Here is an 18,732-nt window from a genome sequence, read left to right on the forward strand (position 1 = left end):
ATAGTACTTAGGAAACTTTTTTAAAAAATAAAAGATACCAACTGATTGCTAGTAAGTTATAAGTTTATAGAGCAATTTATTGTACTTCGATAGAACCGAGGTAGTTTTCTAGAGAATTGGGATATCATTCTTCCTTCTTGTCTAATAGACATTGTATAAGCCTTTAATGACCCTATCCTTTACTGTAGGTACCATTAGTCTGTCTCACCAAGGTAGAAGGATTCTGGGTCAGATTTCCCAGATCATCTTGGAGACCTTCTAAAGGTTGAAAGTTATATTGTCAAACCTATAGATCTTTAGAATAGTCTCAGCATAATGGCCACACTAGAAAGGTATTCCAATGTCCATAACAGAAAGTTTGACCAAGGAGTTTCACATGAGTAGAATATTTTTATATCTGGTTACATTTATGTATGTTTTTTATGATAAAGAAGGACAATAAAGAGGCGAGAGGTGTTGCTATTTTAAGTAAGATGATGAAAGAAAACACTACTGACTCGAGTCTTACACCCCCACCTCCACCTGCCTTTCCCTCCATACTGTCCTGGTTCTGTTTTTTCCCTTTGCAGACAGACACTCCTGACCCTGTTTCCAACACCACAAGAAATGGCTCTTGAGTGACCTCTGTCATTAAATCCAGTGGACTTCAACCAGTGCCCATTCTGCTTGATGTCTCAGCTGCACTTGGCTCTGTTGTTCCTATGCTTCTTCTTAAAATACTCCTCCCCTGGCTTGTTGAGTCCATAGTGCCTTGGTTTCCTTCCTGCCTCTCTGGAGACTCTGATTCTTCTTAACTGACACATTCTCATCTCTTGGCCTTTAATGACGGAGTTTTAAAAGTTTCAGTCCTGACTTTTTTTTCCTTTTTGCTTTATACTTTCCTCGTAGTTGATGTCATTCATGCCTGTGGATTCGGTTGCTTTCTGTACACCGTTGATTTCTAACTTTTTATCTTTAGTCTGGAGCTGTCTTTCAGTTCTGAACTCACGTTAACTCAACACGTCTGTAAAGAAATTCACGATCGTCCTCACAGACTACCCTCCTCCTCCAATGCTAACTTGATATTCGGTACCAGTCTGCCCAGTTGTGCATGCTAGAGCCCAGGACTTTCTTTGACACTTCTTTTTTTTTTTTTCCTTCTTTGACACTTCTGTCCCTCACCAAGTTCAGTTGTTTCTTTTAAACGTCTTTCAAATTTTCCACCCTGCTCTACTTCCATTTGTCTCCCTGTAGTATAAAGTAGCATCATCTGTCACCTGTAGGGCAGCAACTTTTTAACTAATCCCAGCACCATTTCTCTAATCTGTTTCTCCATCGGTCTGTAAGACAAGTGAGAAGGGAAGAAAGAAAAGAAAAACCTCTGTTTTTAAATCCTTCTTGTGTTTCCCATTGAGGGTGAAGATGCTTGTCAAGATTTACTAGACCTGGGTGATCCAGAGTACAAGCTCTGAGAGGGAGGAATCTTTGTTTTGTGCCCTCACATGTCCCTAGTGTCTAGGACAGCTCCCTGCACAGAGTAGGTGCTCAGCAAGTATCTGCTGTAGAAGGTGTAGACACCTTCAGTTTCCGGGGAGGTGCCTGGCTGATAGTAGCAACTCAATAAATATGTTGAATGAATGAATACATAAAAGGTGGTTATTTTCTTTCTCTTTCCTTCCTCCTGATTCTCTTACCTGTGTCACACTTGTCTGCTCCAGGGACCAGTAGGTGAACCTGGGTGGTTGTACAACAATCACAGCCGTTTCTTGCTGCTTCGCACTCCGGTCTCAAGGGGACTTGCTAAGCTATTGAGTGGTGTGCTGCCATGAGAGAAGATGGTGTCCTGATGTGATACAGGAAGGGTTTTGGTTTTGTTTGTTTTTTTTTCCCCTAAGAAATTCAGAAATTCTTTTCTAAACACTTAATTGTGCTATAAGCTGTCTTTATAGAAGAGACTACGTTAGGAAAAAAATCATAAGGAACTTCTTTTATGAAAGAACACAACTAGGACTTAAAGCTTTACAAAGGACAGCAGTAGATACTGGAATTTTAAGAAAATGATTCATTTCTTTCTAGTGAGTAATACCGTAAATCAGTACATCACAACAATATATTTCACTGTCTCAAGTCTTCAGCTTAATTGGGGTAGAAGAGGAAATATAGCTCCTGGTCTGTATTCCAGAAATGAACCTCTGGATAGCATTGCATCAAAGAATTTTACAAGTAAATAATTAATTGGTTTAGAGCAAGCTGACAAATATAATTAAGCAATTTATAGTTGAAATATTCAGTATTTCTCTAATTAGTGACAAAGGAATACCTGAGGCTGTGGTCAGATGAAATACTTCCCAGATGAGTTTTAGGATAAAAGGAAATCTAGGATTTTTTTCATCATATATTTCTTTATCATCAGTAGTCAGAATTTTAAAGGAAAACAGGCTCTCAGATTCCAGTTTATCGAGTTGTGATTTATAGGCTGCATATTTTGTTTATCAGACCAGTAGATGCTCCATTTTGCACTATGCCTTATTAATACTGTTTATTTCACTCTTTGAATGTCAAGAAACATATTTGGTGATGGAGACTTAGTGTAGAGAAGATGAGAGACTAATCTCAGAAAGATATAAACAAGAGCTGTGTTTATTGCAGCTTGTCACTAGAAATATTGTTAAAATGTGTTTTAAGTTTTTATAGCCCATTTTTGCAACATATAGTTTATTCATTGAACTATTTGTAATTTCTTATATTTAGAATTACCTCTTAGAAAGTCAGTTTGAGGTGGAAGAAAATATAAGTGCATACCTTTAACATTATATTTGTAAAAACCTTCATTTTGCTAAAATATCAATAAAACACAATATAACCCAATGTAATAAATCTCTTGGGGGGGGGTACTTAGAACTCTGTTACCTGCCAGAAAATTTTCATACGTGCCACACTGGCTAAGAAGTAAGTCAAGATTAAAAAAGAAAAGTCAGTATTTACTTGGGAATTATTTTTTAGTGAAATATGGATTACTAATTTAAATGGAGATCTATTTTGTGCCAAGAGTTTGATACAATTCCAAATAATTAGTGAAGTCTAGATCTTCTTTTTTCCCCCAGTTTTATTGAGATATGATTAACATACATCACTGTGTAAGTGTAAGGTACACAGCATTATGGTTTGATTTACATGTACTATGTAATGATTACCACACTAAGTTTAGTTAAGATCTGTCATCTCGAATAGATACAATAGAAAGAAAAAGAAATTTTCCTTTACAATGAGAATTCTTAAGATTTACTCTCACAACAACTTTTCTGTATATCGGTCAGCACTATTATCTGTAGTCATCATGTTGTGCGTTCCATCCTGGTACTTACTTGTGTCCTAACTGAAAGTTTGTACCTTTGACCTCCTTCCTTCAGTTTCCCCTGTGCCCACTCTGTCTCTGGAAACCACAAAACTCTTTCTTTATGAAAGAGAGGGAGAGAGAGAGAGAGTGAGTGTGTGTGTGTGTGTGTGTGTGTGTGTGTGTGTTTTAGATTCCACATATAAGTGAGATCATACAGCATTTCCCTTTCTCTGTCTTGCTTATTTTACTTAGCGTAATGCCCTCAGGGTTCATTCATCCTGTTGTTGCAAATGGCAGGATTTTCTTGTTTTTTATAGCTGAGTAATATTCCATTGTGTGTGTGTGTATGTATGTGTGTGTGTGTGTGTGTGTGTGTGTGTGTGTGTGTGTATAGTGTGAGTGTGTGTGTATGTATCTCTTTTTCGTTCATCCATCGATGGTCACTTATTTGGTTTCCATGTCTTGGGTATTATTGTAAATAATGCTGCTGTGAACATAGCACTGCAGATATATTTTTGAGTTAGTGTCTTCATTTCCCATGGATACATTCCCAGAAGTGGAATTGCTGGATCATATGGCAGTTCCATTTGTAATTTTTTAAGGATCCTCCATACTGCTGTTTTCTGTAGTGTTTGTACCAGTTTGTTACAGCCCCACCAACACCATACAAGGGCTCTAGGGCAGCATGCTATCTTTTGTCTTTTGATGATGGCCATTCAAACAGGTATGAGGTGATATCTCATTGTGATTTTGATTTGCATTTCTCTAATGACTAGTGTCGTTGAGCATCTTTTCATGTACCTGTTGGCCATTCGTGTATCTTCTTTGGAAAAATGTCTATTTTGATCTTTGCCCATTTTTTAATTGAATGATTATGATTGCTGTTTGTTATTGAGATGTATTGATTCTTTCCGTATTTTGGATATTAATCCCTTATCAGATATATGGTTTGCAAATATTTTTTTCCCATTCCATAGGTTGCCTTCTCAGTTTCTCAGTTGTTTCTTCTGACAATTTTAGTTTCACCTGGTCACATTTGTTCGTTTTGTTGTTGTTGTTGCTTATGCTTTCGGTGCCCTTTCTGAAAAATTACTGCCAAGATCCATGTCAAGGGGATTTTTTCCTGTTTGCTTCTAGGAGTTTCATGGTTTCAGGTTGTACATTTAAGTCTTTAGTTCACTTCAAGATACTTTTTGTGAGTGGTGTAAGCTAGGGGTCTAGTTTCATTCTTTTACATGTGAATATCCAGTCTTCCCAGCACCATTTATTGAAGAGACTGTTTTTTCTCCACTGAGTGTTCTTAGCTCCCTTGTCAAATGTTAGTTTGACTATACATGCTTGGGTTTATTTCTGAGCTCTTGATTCGGTTTCATTGATCTGTTTTTATGCCAATACCATACTGTTTTGATTACTGTAGCTTTATAGTATAGCTTGAAATCAAGAAGTGTTATGCCTAACACTTTGTTCTTCTTTCTTAGGATTGCTTTGGTTTTGGCTTTTTGGGGTCTTTTGTGGTTCTGTATAAGTTTTAGAACTGTTTTTTGTTTGTTTGTTTTTGTACATTGTAAAAAAATGCCATTGGAATCCTAATAGGAATTGCCTTGATCTCCGGATGGCTTTTGGTAGTATTGAAATTTTAACAATTTAAAATTCTTCCAGCCATGAACACAGGATACTTTTCCATTGATTTGAGTCTTTTTTGATTTTGATTTCTTTCATCAGTGTCTTATAGTTTTCAGATTAGAAGATTCCTTGGTTAAGTTTCACCTCCTTGGTTGAGTTTATTCCTAACTCTTTTATTGGTTTTGATGCATTTGTAAATAGTATCACTTCCTTTATTTCTTTTTTAGGTAAGTTTACTATATAGAAACACCACTGATTTTTGTACATTAATTTTGTTACCTGTAACTGTACTGAATTCTTTGATTAGAACTAACTATTTTTTTGGGTTGAGTGTTTAGGATTTTCTGTATCTAAAATCATGTCATCTACAAAGAGCTAATGGTTTTACTTCTTCCTTTCCAATTATGATACCTTTTATTTATTTATTTATTTATTTATTTTTTCTTGCCTGATTGTTCTGGCAAGGACTTCTATGATGTTGAATAGGAATGGTGAGAGTGGGCATCTTTGTCTTATTCCTAATCTAGGCTATCTTTTCTTATTCCTAATTTATTTACATAAATGCTGTCTTCTTGCTTATGCAACTTTGTGTCTTTTGCATTGATACTACTTATATGGCATTCCCTTTAAATTTGGTAGAAGCCTTAAGACTCTTTTCCTTAATACAGACATAAAGTTAATTTTATATGTTGATTTTAACTATTTAGAAACTTGCTTTATATTATTCTTTTATTGCTAATTATCACAAAGATAGCAACTTAAAACAACACAACCCATAACCTCACAGTTTCTGTGGATCACACACCAGTTAGTGAGTTCTTTGCTCAACATCTTAGAAGACTGAAATCAAGGTACCAGCTGGGGCTATGATCTCATTTGAGGTTCAGGGTTCTTTTCCTTATTCACTGGTTGTTGGAAGAATTCAGTTCCTTGCAGTTATATGACTAAAGTCATTACTGTCTTTGTGGTTATCAACTGGGGGCCATCCTTGTGTCCTAGAGGTGTCCTGCTGTCCCTTGTCACATGGCCCTTTCCATAGCTTGGCAGTTTGTTCCCTCAGACCAGCAGTAGAGTCTCTCTGGCTTTGAATCTCTGACTTTTTTGAAGGGCTTACCCAGTAGGCTGGCCCATCCACCAGGATAATCTCCTTTTTGATTACCTCAAAAGCAGCTGATTTAGAACCTTAATTACATCAGCAAAATCTTTCCTGCCATATAAGATAACATGATATAGGAAAGACAGTTCATCATATTCACAACCCAATTTGCATTCAAGGGAGGGAATTACATACCAGGACTTGGGAATTTTGGGGGGTGAAGTATGTCTTAGAATTCTGCATATTACAGGCTTTGATAAATTCGCTAAAATATTAACAGTGTTTTAGAAATAATTATTATCTCCAAATCGTAGAACTTCTAAATCTTATTTACTTTCTTGGTGTGGTTGTTTTTTTTACATTTGTAGACACATTTTTATTTGTACTTATCCAAATTTAGAGGCTATACTGGAAATAAAATCACTTTGAAATGTCTCTTACACTTTTGACCTTTGAGTCCCTAAAGCAATAAAGTCTTCCCAGTAGTACCATCTATCTTCAATCACTCAGATTTATAGTTTACCAGGACACCTACAGTTTCCATTTCAGCATCTGGCATAAAATGTATAGCCCAGGCCAGACAACTATGAAAAGTGCCAGTGATTCCAAATACAGTCAGTTTCCCTCTAAGTCTATTGTATAAGATTGTTACCTCTGCTTTATCACCTTATAGTTATTTGGAAGTTTAAGGTTAAAAATCAGTGATATTATCTGAAAAAAATCCATGCAGAATTAAATATTATATACGTATGTGTGTGTGTGTGTGTGTGTGTATATATATATATATATATACACATAATTATCTACACATAATGCATGTAAACTGTGTATATCTATATAGATTTATGTTTATATATGACATGTATGTATAGGTGTGTTATACAGAATTATTTATTTAAAAAAATTTTTTTGTTCAATATATGAAGTTTATGGTCAAATTGGTTTCCATACAACACCCAGTGCTCATCCCAAAAGTGCCCTCCTCAATACCCATCACCCACCCTCCACTCCCTCCCACCCCCCATCAACCCTCAGTTTGTTCTCAGTTTTTAAGTCTCTTATGCTTTGGCTCTCTCCCACTCTAACCTCTTTTTTTTTTTTCTTCCCCTCCCCCATGGGTTTCTGTTACTTTTTTTAATGTTTTATTTATTTTTGAGACAGAGACAGCATGAGCGGGGGAGGGGCAGAAAGAGAGGGAGACACAGAATCCAAAGCAGGCTCCAGTCTCCGAGCTGTCAGCACAGAGCTGGACGCGGAGCTTGAATCCTTGAACCTTGAGATCATGACCTGAGTTGAAGTTGGACACTTAATCAGCCTTGCCACCCAGGTGCCCCCAGAATTATTTGTATAGAAGCAATGTTACTGACAAAATGTCACCTGGATTTCCTTTATACTTAAGTAGTTAGATAGTGAAGTAGAAGAGAACCTAAGGACTTTAGTAAACTGAAAATTGTGTATCCTAATGACCATTATATAATTCTGTGAGCATAAATAAAAGGTGATATATAACTTTTGAATTGTATTTACTTGGGAGAATGAGAAGAAAATTTTCAAAGAATGCCTTACTCTTTACATTTTAAGGTAATATCGATCTAAAGCTGCCTTTTAAAAATCCTGTAACATCACAAGCAGTCGTATTGGTAGCTATAGACAATTAAGTAGAGATTTCTACCAAGAGACTTTTACTGTCTCATTGTTCTGCAGTTTCCCTTGTTCATTAAGGGAATGTCCATTGAGATATCTTTTCAACTATCTTACCATTGCTTGGTGAAACAGAACCAGAAAGAATTTATTCAAGAGGTGAATGTTTCCATTTATCTTTGTGACCTTGTGTCTTCCAAAAGATTAATTTTCTGCTTTTTTGTCTCACTCTTTCTATCTATAGTAGACAAAACATCTTAAGTATTTCCAGGTATCTTCTCTATTAGTTTTAGTAACATGGGAGCTTCTCTTAACGATTATCCATGTGTCAGCAATGTAGGGATCATTCCTTGTAGTAATTCTGATGCATTCGTATGTTTTTTTTAAATTTTTTTTTATTGTCCTAAATTTCTTTGATATCAGTGTGCTAATGTTCAGAAGGCAGCTTCTTTGGGAGAAGAACATTATGACTTTATAGAGTTTATTTTTATTTTATTTTATTTTTTTGTTTGCTAAATAATTTAAGGTTTTTCTTTTCCCAAGGCTCAGAAGAAATCTTTACCTGTTTCACATTTTCTACCCTAAGATTAAATGTATTTCAGCTTCGTTAATAATCCATACAGTTTTGATCTGGAGGAATGAATAGATTATGTTGATATTCTACTAAATTATAATCTAGCAACAACTAAATACTCTTAGCAGATTTTCCAACACTACACGAAAGGAAAAAGACAAGTGGAGCTTGCATGGGAAATATTTTATCAAAGTAGGTAAACTGAGATGCCGGTGATAAGTGTTTTCAGTGGTTTCGTGGCTGCCAGGCCCATTCCACTCCACACTTTCTACAGTGACCTCAGATTGTTGAGTTTTATTCAGAATGCCAAGAGTGAAAATATTCACATGTTACAAACTAGTATTACATACCACATTCTAACTGAGACGTAACGATTCCACACATTTATATAATTCCCAAAAGTGTGGGTAGTGAGTATTTGTGCGGGTTAGTCTGTTGAGACCTCCTTATACCTTCAGAAGGTAGATGTTCTGCAGAAACAATATATAATACAAATCACACTTAGAGGCATCAGTTACGCTTTCAGAAGCACCCTGTCTTTTCTAACACCTAGTCTCTGTGCATTGAATTTCTTTGAAACAACCACCAAAAAATGTAGTCTTATAAAAATGCATTATAATTACAGAGATATGTTTGGGAACATAACATCCCTTCTGATGGTAAATGTTTGACCTATTTCAAGTTTATCTAACTACCTGTCATCTCCTATGAAGATCATTTATAGTATTAACTGGACCTATGGGGCTCTCTGAGGTATTACTATTATTATTATTACTTGCTTCGTTTTTATTAATTGGAGATTTGTAGGATAGGACATACCAGTAACATATTATTTTTAAGTGTGAAGATGTGCCAAGCAGGCCTTTATTTGTTTAAGTTTTATTTGTACCTGAGATTGTGGAACCCTAGATTATATTTTTTTTAGAGGTGGTGGGGACTATATAGCTCATCTCCACACTCTCTGGGAACTGAGGCCTAGCAGTGTTAAATGGCTTGCTCAAGATAATACAGCCAGTCACCGTCAAGGCTCAGAATCAGGTCTATATAAAAGGTGGTAACATAATGGATTATGTTAGTGGTACATTAAACATCTGACAACACTCCTAAGGAGGAGGTACGTCTGTCCTTGTATTTAACATAAATTATTTACTTCCTCTTGTTCAATACTTGGAAGAGATGGAGCTGGTGCTAGTCAAACCTAGTTCTCTTATTCATTCTTTCTCATTATTTAATTATCATTTCTCCTGGTGTTCTGCAAGAATGCCTTGCATGCCAGGATCACATTTGCTGCTTTTTGTTTTTAACTACAGCATACATTTGTAAAGGATGCTGGGTGTAAGGTTCTCAGGACCAGCTACGTGATTGTGGGTCCCTTATAACAAAATTAAGAATTTCAAGATGGCAGCAACAGAGCATTAAACTAAATACACTGCCCTGCATGACTGCACAGGTCGCCCATGTCTGAAGTCAGCCCGGTGGTTCTAGATGTATTGTCTGAAACTTTCTTCTTTAATGAATAACATACCAAACTGTGGACTTAAATATGGTATGCCATGGATATTGATTTTTTAAAAAAAAAACAAGAACATAATTTTCTGGGTTTTTTTTCTTTATGCTTGAATTTATTGTTGTTCTTATCATTGAAGCTTTTCCCAAGATTTCTAGAGGAGGAATGCTAGGATTGCAAAATTTATAAATAAGTAAAGTATATGTTCCATTTGGAGTGAGAGTGTCTAGAGTACAGGAACCAAGTGATCCCATTGAGTCCAAAAAAATGGTCCTTAAATATTCAATGTCCACTATATAATTGGATTTGGTTTGGGGCATTTAATTTGTAGGAGGATTTTGGATAATTAAAAAAAAAAAGTGTGACTGTTTTGTCAACATCTTTGAATAGAAGCAGCTTGTCTTAGCTGTCCTCTTTTATATATATATAAAAGTGTCAGTGTGAATATGTTTTACCGGGAATGCTGAATTTCACCTAAGAGAAATGCTGGTAATCTCTTTACACATAAGTGAGAATATAATCTGATGTTTTATATGTACATTGGCTATTTTGGTACACGTTTCCTTAATTTGAATGATGTTCAGTGTTTACTTGAATGATGTTTATGGAGATAGTAGACAGAATTTTAAAATCACAAGTATTTGAAGCATTGCATAGTGAAAAGACTAGCTTACTTAAAAAAAAAAAAAAGACTAAGTAAAAATTAATTCCAAGTGATCAGGTATACCTGAGTGCCAATTTCTGCCTCTTCATAAATTTTTAGATATGTTATTTTCAGATTTAAAAATGTTGCAATTCCATTTCATAATATAAATGTAGTAGAGTGCCATATTGTATAGTCTGCCTTTTCACATAAATGTTTATTGATAAGTAACCTTGCATTATTGGTTGCATTATTTCTTGCTTTATTAAAAACTTACCATGTGGCAAATTGATGTGCATTTTTAATTTCTATATGTTGGCATTAGATTTTTTTTCTAATCTAGAGCTAAATATTTATATAGGGCTGTCTTTTTTAAAGAAAAGGAGGATTTTTGAACAGTAATGCTATTTGACTAAATAATTAACTTTTAAATGATACGTATATATTAGAGTAAGTTTCAAGAGGAGATTGTTCTCGTTTGTTTTTTTTTTTTAATACTTTGGCATTATGTAAGTTTCTGCTCTGTAGGGCTAATATACATTTTACCAGTAGTAAAAAAATTCAAATTTTCATTGCATTTTTTCTGTTCACCTTTTTTATAAGAGATAGCCAACAGTGCCACCATCAGAACAGACAGGCTTTTCTTATCATAAGTATTGGTTTTCTCAAAAAAAAAAAAAAAAAAAAGAAAGAAAGAAAACACCAAAAACCCCTACACTTAAGGAATGGTGGAAAACTGCATATGGTTAAACAGGCACATAAAACATACTGTGAAATCCCAATGACATAATGAAACTGCCTTTGATTTATTTTATGATCAAGTCAAATTCATAAAATTATTCTTCAGAAACCTGTTTCTACTTTGGATACTTAGTTTTGCCAGACCATTCGGTCTAGGCAGCATTATATTGATGTCAATTTATTGTTTTCATCTTTAATTTGTTGTTCAAAGAGACAGTCTCAAAGAATATAAAAACATGAAAATGATCAGACCATCTTGGTCTGATAACATCTTACCTAGTATACATTTTGAGGGCAGTTTTTTCATTCTGATTTTCCTATAGATTTGATTCATTTTTTAAATAATGAGACTTTAAAAGTAAGCTGCCAAGTTAATAGTTATGATGATTTCAGAATCTATCTTAAAGCATAAATTTTTTCTTGCATGGTCTGATACTTACATGATGCAGTATATTTATTTTTGACTGAAAAGAAACCTGGTCCCCATCTTCCTGTTGACATCAAACAGTCTTCTGATATGCTAATCCAGCATCAGGGAGAGCACATAGACAAGCTTTATTTGGACTCATTCCAAATCTGAAAGAAAATTATATGTATTGAACTGATTTTGCAGCATTGCCCCCTTAGAATGAAAAGTGATGTTGACACAGTCTGCAATTAAAAATACTTAATATTGAGACATGATATGGGAGGTTTTCAACATTTTAGTAATACCCTGATTTGCTTTTCAATTACCTGGTCATCTAATTGTTATTGGCTTTTTGCTACTGATGTTAATAGCCATTGAAATTACTAAGTTCATTTCCTTAGCATGTGTTATAATAAACATTAACCTAAAGTTATTAGCTTTTCCTTAAAGATTTATCCTTTGACATATTGAGTGCATATGAGACAGTAGATAATAATCTTTTGCTAAGTATGAAGTAGGGATATGAGCAGATCTCCCTGTATTGTTTTTTCTTCCAGCCTGCCCTCAACTGGTCACAAGGGTAAAAATTGACAAAGATACTTGTTTTAGAGTTAATCTGAATGATATATTCAATAACAAATCAGTTGATCTCCCAAAAATGCACTACAGGACACATTTAAATACTGATATCTGTTAATACCTATATTAAAATTATCAGAAAATTCCATGAAAACTTGTTTAAATGTAGTTTTCATGTTGGTCATTTATAAATATTGGTTAAGTAGGAAGCCAGTTGCATTTTTGTTTTAGAAATATAATTTTTATATAATGAATCTTGGTGAATCTTAGGAAATGAAGAACTTTGTTTTTAAATGAGTATGTTATTAGTACATTCTTCTAGCAAGTATAATATAAAAAATGGGCATAAATATCTACCTCTGATTTTGCAGTTATTTTGGCTATTGCCCTCTTATGTGTGATGGCCCATTCTTTCCCAACTAGTCTGTTGGTGCTTCATTTTTGCCCTGACCTTCCTATGATGTTTTTATTCCATGAAGTTTAGTTTCATTCATTCAAAGTACAGGTTTGACTTGTAATGTGCAATAGTCATGAAATATTCATGAAAACTTTTTATATAAATCTCTTTTATTTAATTTTTAATAAATTAACTGATATTTCAAATCACCAAGGTGGTTCAATATTTAAAAGGAATTCTATAGTCAAACTTAATGTCAGGAGAAGAATTGTCTTTTAATGAACATAATTACCTTCAGGTTTCTAGACTGTTTTGTTCTGGGTTTTCTTAAAATGAAATTTGACATCGTCCTCTTAGGCTAGGAAATTATTTTATATAGATGTTAATTTTTTGAAATATTGGACATCATAAAGATGTAGCATTATATGGCCTGTGCTAACTTTAGATATAATAGTGAGAAACTTAAGCTAATATGTCAGGTAAAATTCTCGGCATCATCTCACTGTGGGAAGTCATATGCTTTTTAGTTGGTAATAGGTAGATAAAAGTAGGTGTTTTTCTGACAAGGCATTTGGTGTGTCAGGATCTGGTCTTAAGATATTTTAATTCCTCTAATTCTTATTTTTAATTTTTTAAAAAGCATTTTAAGAAACAAAAGAGGCTAATTCCTGAAAGGACTGTTTGGAAGTACTTTGTTCAACTCTGCAGTGCTTTGGAACATATGCATTCTCGACGCGTCATGCATAGAGGTAGGGTAAAATCACGAATAGCTTCTAATGTTGTTTAAACGATGCAGGTTATTAGGCAATTTAAGAATAAATGCCTTCCAATCATGGGCATAGCATCATGCTTTCTTGGCTAATTTTTTTCCAAATTATTATTTACTAGAATGAAAAACCTCTAAAGCCCTATCTTGGTTTTAAATAAGAATGAGAATTAGTTATTTTTCTGCCTGCCTCTTCTGAGCATCTTACTGATGATGTTGGTAAATTAAAAAAAAAAAAAGATATAGGAAAGCAGAATACGCATAAGGAAGATTCCCTTATCAGATGAACAACGTATATTATGGCCAACTTCATTTTTTAATTTTCAGCATTAGCTCTTAATGTATTCTTGATTGTCAGTCTAATAGTTGGACAGAACATGTAAAGATTACAACACTTAGGGATTGTATCTCTGATTTGGGGTATGAGAAATTTCAATGTAGTTTATTTAAGCAATTATGACTTCTAAGGTCATCTAGTTATGTTCAGATTAGAGTTATAATTTTATATTTTATGTAAATGTATCAACAAAGTAATGTTTAGTAAGATATTTAACATTGATATAAAATGGAAATAAATTTATTTTGTGCTTTGAATTTCACAAAAGTTGATTTGAAAATGGAAAACAAAATGCATTTTATTATTTTTTAATTTAATTTTTCTTTAACATTTATTTATTTTTGAGAGAAACAGAGACAGAGTACAAGCTGGGGAGGGGCAGAGAGGGAGAGACACAGCATCTGAAGCAGGCTCCAGGCTTAGAGCTGTCAGCAGAGAGCCTGACGCGGAACTTGAACTCACGGACCATGAGATCATGACCCAAGCCGAAGTCGGCCACTTAACCGACTGAGCCAACCAGGCGTCCCAACAAAATGCATTTTAAATGAAAATTACTAGCAATCTTCATGGTGCTGCATTGATGATTATTTCTCTATCAGAGAACTCAGAAATAATAGGATATATCAGAAATATTAGGATATATCAAAATTATTGAAAATAAAGTAATTGGATCAAAATTCAAACTGACTTTTGTTTTTAAGGTAGATTTTAAATTCTATGAAAAGTGTTTTAATCTCTTGAAAATACCTAAGCTTATATCATCTTTCACCTGATTCCTTCATCTCTTCACAGATATAAAACCAGCTAATGTGTTCATTACAGCCACTGGAGTGGTCAAACTTGGAGATCTTGGGCTTGGTCGGTTTTTCAGCTCTAAAACCACAGCTGCACATTCTTTAGGTAAGAGACACAGTGTAATTTCATTCAGTTATTGTGTGTGTGTGTGTGTGTGTGTCTGTGTGTCTGTGTGTCTGTGTGTGTGTGTGGTTAAAAACAACATAAGGGACATACTATTTATATGCCAGCTCTTACGTTCTAAATAAAACTATTTTTAAAATCATCGGATCCTCAGTAGATCCCTACAGCTCTCTATCAGGTATAATGTGCTCATTCACATGACAGTTGGGTACTTCTATTGATTTGACTCCAGGTAGACACTTGGTAAAAGAAAATGCTAATAAACAAACCTGGTTTTAACAATTGCCATAGAGCATTTGTTTTATTCTCCATTTAACAATATTGAAATAATATGATTTAACCATATCTTGGAAGAGGACTTCACCTGACTGTAAAAATACCATAATTTGTAAATGTTTAGTTATTAAAATAACACACATAGTTGTGATTACTGCAGAGAGGAAACCTAAACATGATCTATTACTAACAAGGAAAATATTCCCCTAAATAATGTAGTAAAAGATATCTGCTGTTTATTCATTCTAGAGTTAATAATATGGCATTGTCCTTTATATCTAAAATAGAATGAATGTAGCTATCACAACATTGTAGTAGCAATGGAAAGACAGTTGTCTACTTTAGAAACAATAGAAATTACTAGGAAGAAATAATTTCTAAGAAATAATTCTTAAACCAAATAACCTAAAGAGAGTGACAGAGCTTCTCTTAAAACTCTTCAAATTACATTTTGTCCTTGTTAATATAAGACTTAGATAACATAGTAACAACCAGACTAAAATAAGAATTAAGATAAAAATAAGATGACTTTAATTTAATTGTACCCCATCTCTGGTGTCATAATTTCAACGAAAACCATTAAATTTTTGTATAAAATTGTGTGTAAACATGAAATAAAAACTTTAAAATGGCCTGATGAAGAATAAGTGAGTTACACTAAGCACAGTATTGAAACAAGCATCTGAATTAGTTGACTAGACCTTTTAAAGTTTTTCTGGCTTTGTTAGCAAGATTCTGTGTGAACTTGAACTTGTTATTTAAATTTTTATGTCTAGACCAGTACCTGGCACATAAGTAGGCACCCAGTCACTAGTTGCTGAACGACAAAATGTTGGATTCTAAGCTATAAAGAGTGGTAGAAAGATAATACTTTATCCTTTTCCCAGAGTTTTAGTTTTGTCAAGTACTTTAAGAAAATAAAGTTTCAACTGATACTGAGTAATACTGTTTTGTTCCCTTTCACTTTACTTTTATTTTTCTAGAGAATTACAGGTTTTCCTGATAAGAAAATTTGATATGAAATTCTATAAGAAATGCATAAATCTGAGTAGGACTTTGATAAAGTTTTATTTGGAAGTTACAACTCTTACAATGCAAATAATAGATTTCTGTGAAGAAAACATCGTTCCATGTCAATGTCCTTTCTCACCAGTAAAAATAACAAACATGTTTTCACTTTGTTACTCACCTGAGTAACAAATGTCTTAAGAGCATTCTGTCATTTGTTTACTTAGAAATGCTACGTGCGCGCGCGCACACACACACACACACACACCTGTACATACCCATGCTCGTGCACATGCATTTCTTTTTTAAATGCTGCTTTGCAGACTGTCACTCTGAGCATGCTGTAGTCACCTGACCCTTTGGAGCCAGTATATGAAACTCCAATCTTATCAGTTTTGGAAATGGTCTTCTTTACTTGCCTGCCACTGCCTCATACAAAAGTTCCCAACAGGGCTTACAAAATGCATCTTCAAGCGTAGGCGATGTGCTAGTCCAGATTATGTGATATGGAGAGTAAATTCATTAAGAAAGTATTACCAGGTTTTATCTAAATCAGTTTACTTAAGGTCGTGTAGTTTTATGTAAAAATGCAGGCATATATGTGTGTATGCGTAAAATACATGGGGATGCACATAATTACATAACATTCTAAGACACAGCCTGTAGTACAGCCAGTGAGGAGGTAACAATGAGATCATTTCTTTGATGAATGAATGAGAAGAAAAAGAATTTCTTTCACAAGCATTTTTTCTCATATTGAGAAAAAAATACTTTTTTAAAAAATATTTTTTTAATGTTTATTTTTGTGAGAGAGAGAGAGAGAAAGAGAATGAGCAGGGGAGGGGCAGAGAGAGAGAGGGACAGAGGACCTCAAGCAAGCTCCGTGCTGACAGCAGTGAGCCCGATGTGGGGCTCGAACCCACGAACTGCTAGATCATGACCTGAGCCCAAGTCACTTTACCAACTGAGCCACCCAGGCTCCCCTCTCACATTTTCTGTGACAGATAAATTTATATAGGTAGTCACATTTTGAATCAGTATTCAGTACTCTTTTTTTTTTTAATCAAAAGTATGTCAACATAGAATATTGGATAATATACATAGATAATTTCTTGGATCAGGCTTAAAAATTACAAGTACAAAATACCATGTTGCTCGATGTACAAACCATATTCAAATCCTCAAAATTGAAAACAATTCTCAGAAACTTTCACTTTTTCTTCTACTCCCTCACTGCTCCCACCACATACATTGAATCAAATATTTCTTTTCTATTCCCTCTTCCTTAATCCATAGTGACTTCATGTTTAAACTAGGAAAATATTCTTCCTTATTTCTAATATTAAAAAATAAAAAACGAAAAATAACTCTGTGTATTCTCGGCAGAGTTATCTTCCTAAAAGAGATTATCTGATTTTGTCACTGTCCCCCAAATCCTTGATGGTTCCCAGTTGCCTAAAGAATATCATGTAAAGTCCTTAGCTTAGTAGTCAGGGTCCTTTAGTGTTTGGTGTCCTCTATAACTTTCCATTCTTATCATTGACTACATATCCCTACCTTATTATATGCCAGCCTTGTTTTTCCTCTTGCTTTGTTCTGAATGTGAGAAATAGCATGGTGTTTTGGAAAGAATAGAGGACATCTGAACTGACATGTCCATTGTTCTGCAGGACCTTGATCAAACCTTCTATTAACTTTCTAAGGCTCTGTTTCCAAATTTATAAAACTGGAAATGTAGGTAATAACTATTCTATGCTGTGCCTTAATCTCTACCCAATCCCTAACCTAATAATGCAATGAACATAAAGGTGTTTTTATTCACTGTAATGTGCCATTAAGTTGCTTATGTTAACACAGTGGTGGTGGTGATGAAGATGTAGAGAAAGAAGAGGGAGAGAGAAGGAATTCACGCACAGTTTATTATTCTGTTAAAATACCTGAATTGATTCATTTAAAAGACAGTTTTAGTACCTTCTTTATGCATGTTCTATTCTAGGGGCCAGGAACAAGCCTAAACAAGACAAAGTCATCTTCATAGATCATATCTTGTGGTGAGAGGGAATAGATAATCATTTTACGTCTTTGTTTTTTTGTTAGCCATGTGACAGGGCATGACTAGGAGGGGAATTATTTTAGACGGGACATGGTCAGACAAAGCCTCAGTGAGGGCAGTGTTTGAACTGAGATCACAATGCAGAAGAACCAGCTACCTGGGACCTGGGAAAGAAGGTCTCAGGCTGACTGAAGAACAGTTTATGCAAAGGGACAAAGGCAGGATACGCTCTAAGCTCAATCTGGAGAAAGTTTGCTGGCGGAGGGTGAAGGAAGGGGCTTGGCCAGATGTGAGAAGAGTTCACATCTCATTCCTGGTGCAGTGGCAAGCTTTTGGAATTTTGTAGTAGGAGAGTTACATGAGGGGCCCTGAAGACTGTAACCATGAACTTGTTTCGTCATCTTCAGGATAATCTTGCCCAGTATTGTCTGCTGTTTTCAGGTTCTTCTTTGTCCTGGTGTTTGCCTTCCTTTGTCTCTGAGTGCTTCTTAGGATGTGCTGCCCAAAACTGAGCAGAGATACCATGAGATACACATGAGCTCATCAGCCCATAGAACAGGAAGTGTGTCACTGCCTATAATCTGTGATCTAGACAATTCTTTTGTTTTTGTCCCCTTCCTCCTTTTGTTTTGTACATGAATTTATGAGAAGTCAGATCTTCATTTAGTGCTTCTGTATTGATTTGGACAGAGGGTGTTGCTAGGGAGACTAATTGTAGGATTATATATATCCCTGTGAATCTTGACGGGTTTTTTTTTTTTCATATTATCAACCTTATAAATGTTACAGGTGTTAGAAAATCTGTTATATATATATGTCTACATCTTAAAATTTAAATGAGGACAAAT

The 18,732-nt window shown here is 34.6% G+C and overlaps 1 protein-coding gene across 2 annotated transcripts in view; it reads left to right on the forward strand.

Annotated features, from left to right (window-relative positions):
* Positions 1 to 18,732, forward strand: part of NEK7 (NIMA related kinase 7) — a 163,846-nt gene that overhangs the window by 109,721 nt on the left and 35,393 nt on the right. For both annotated transcript variants that reach the window (XM_043568322.1, XM_043568323.1), the window contains exons 6-7: positions 13,167 to 13,275; positions 14,422 to 14,529. In XM_043568322.1, coding sequence (XP_043424257.1) covers positions 13,167 to 13,275; positions 14,422 to 14,529 — 217 coding nt within the window. The remainder of the gene's footprint in view (positions 1 to 13,166; positions 13,276 to 14,421; positions 14,530 to 18,732) is intronic.

This window comes from Prionailurus bengalensis, chromosome E4 (assembly GCF_016509475.1).
Source record: "Prionailurus bengalensis isolate Pbe53 chromosome E4, Fcat_Pben_1.1_paternal_pri, whole genome shotgun sequence".
NCBI lineage: Eukaryota > Metazoa > Chordata > Mammalia > Carnivora > Felidae > Prionailurus > Prionailurus bengalensis.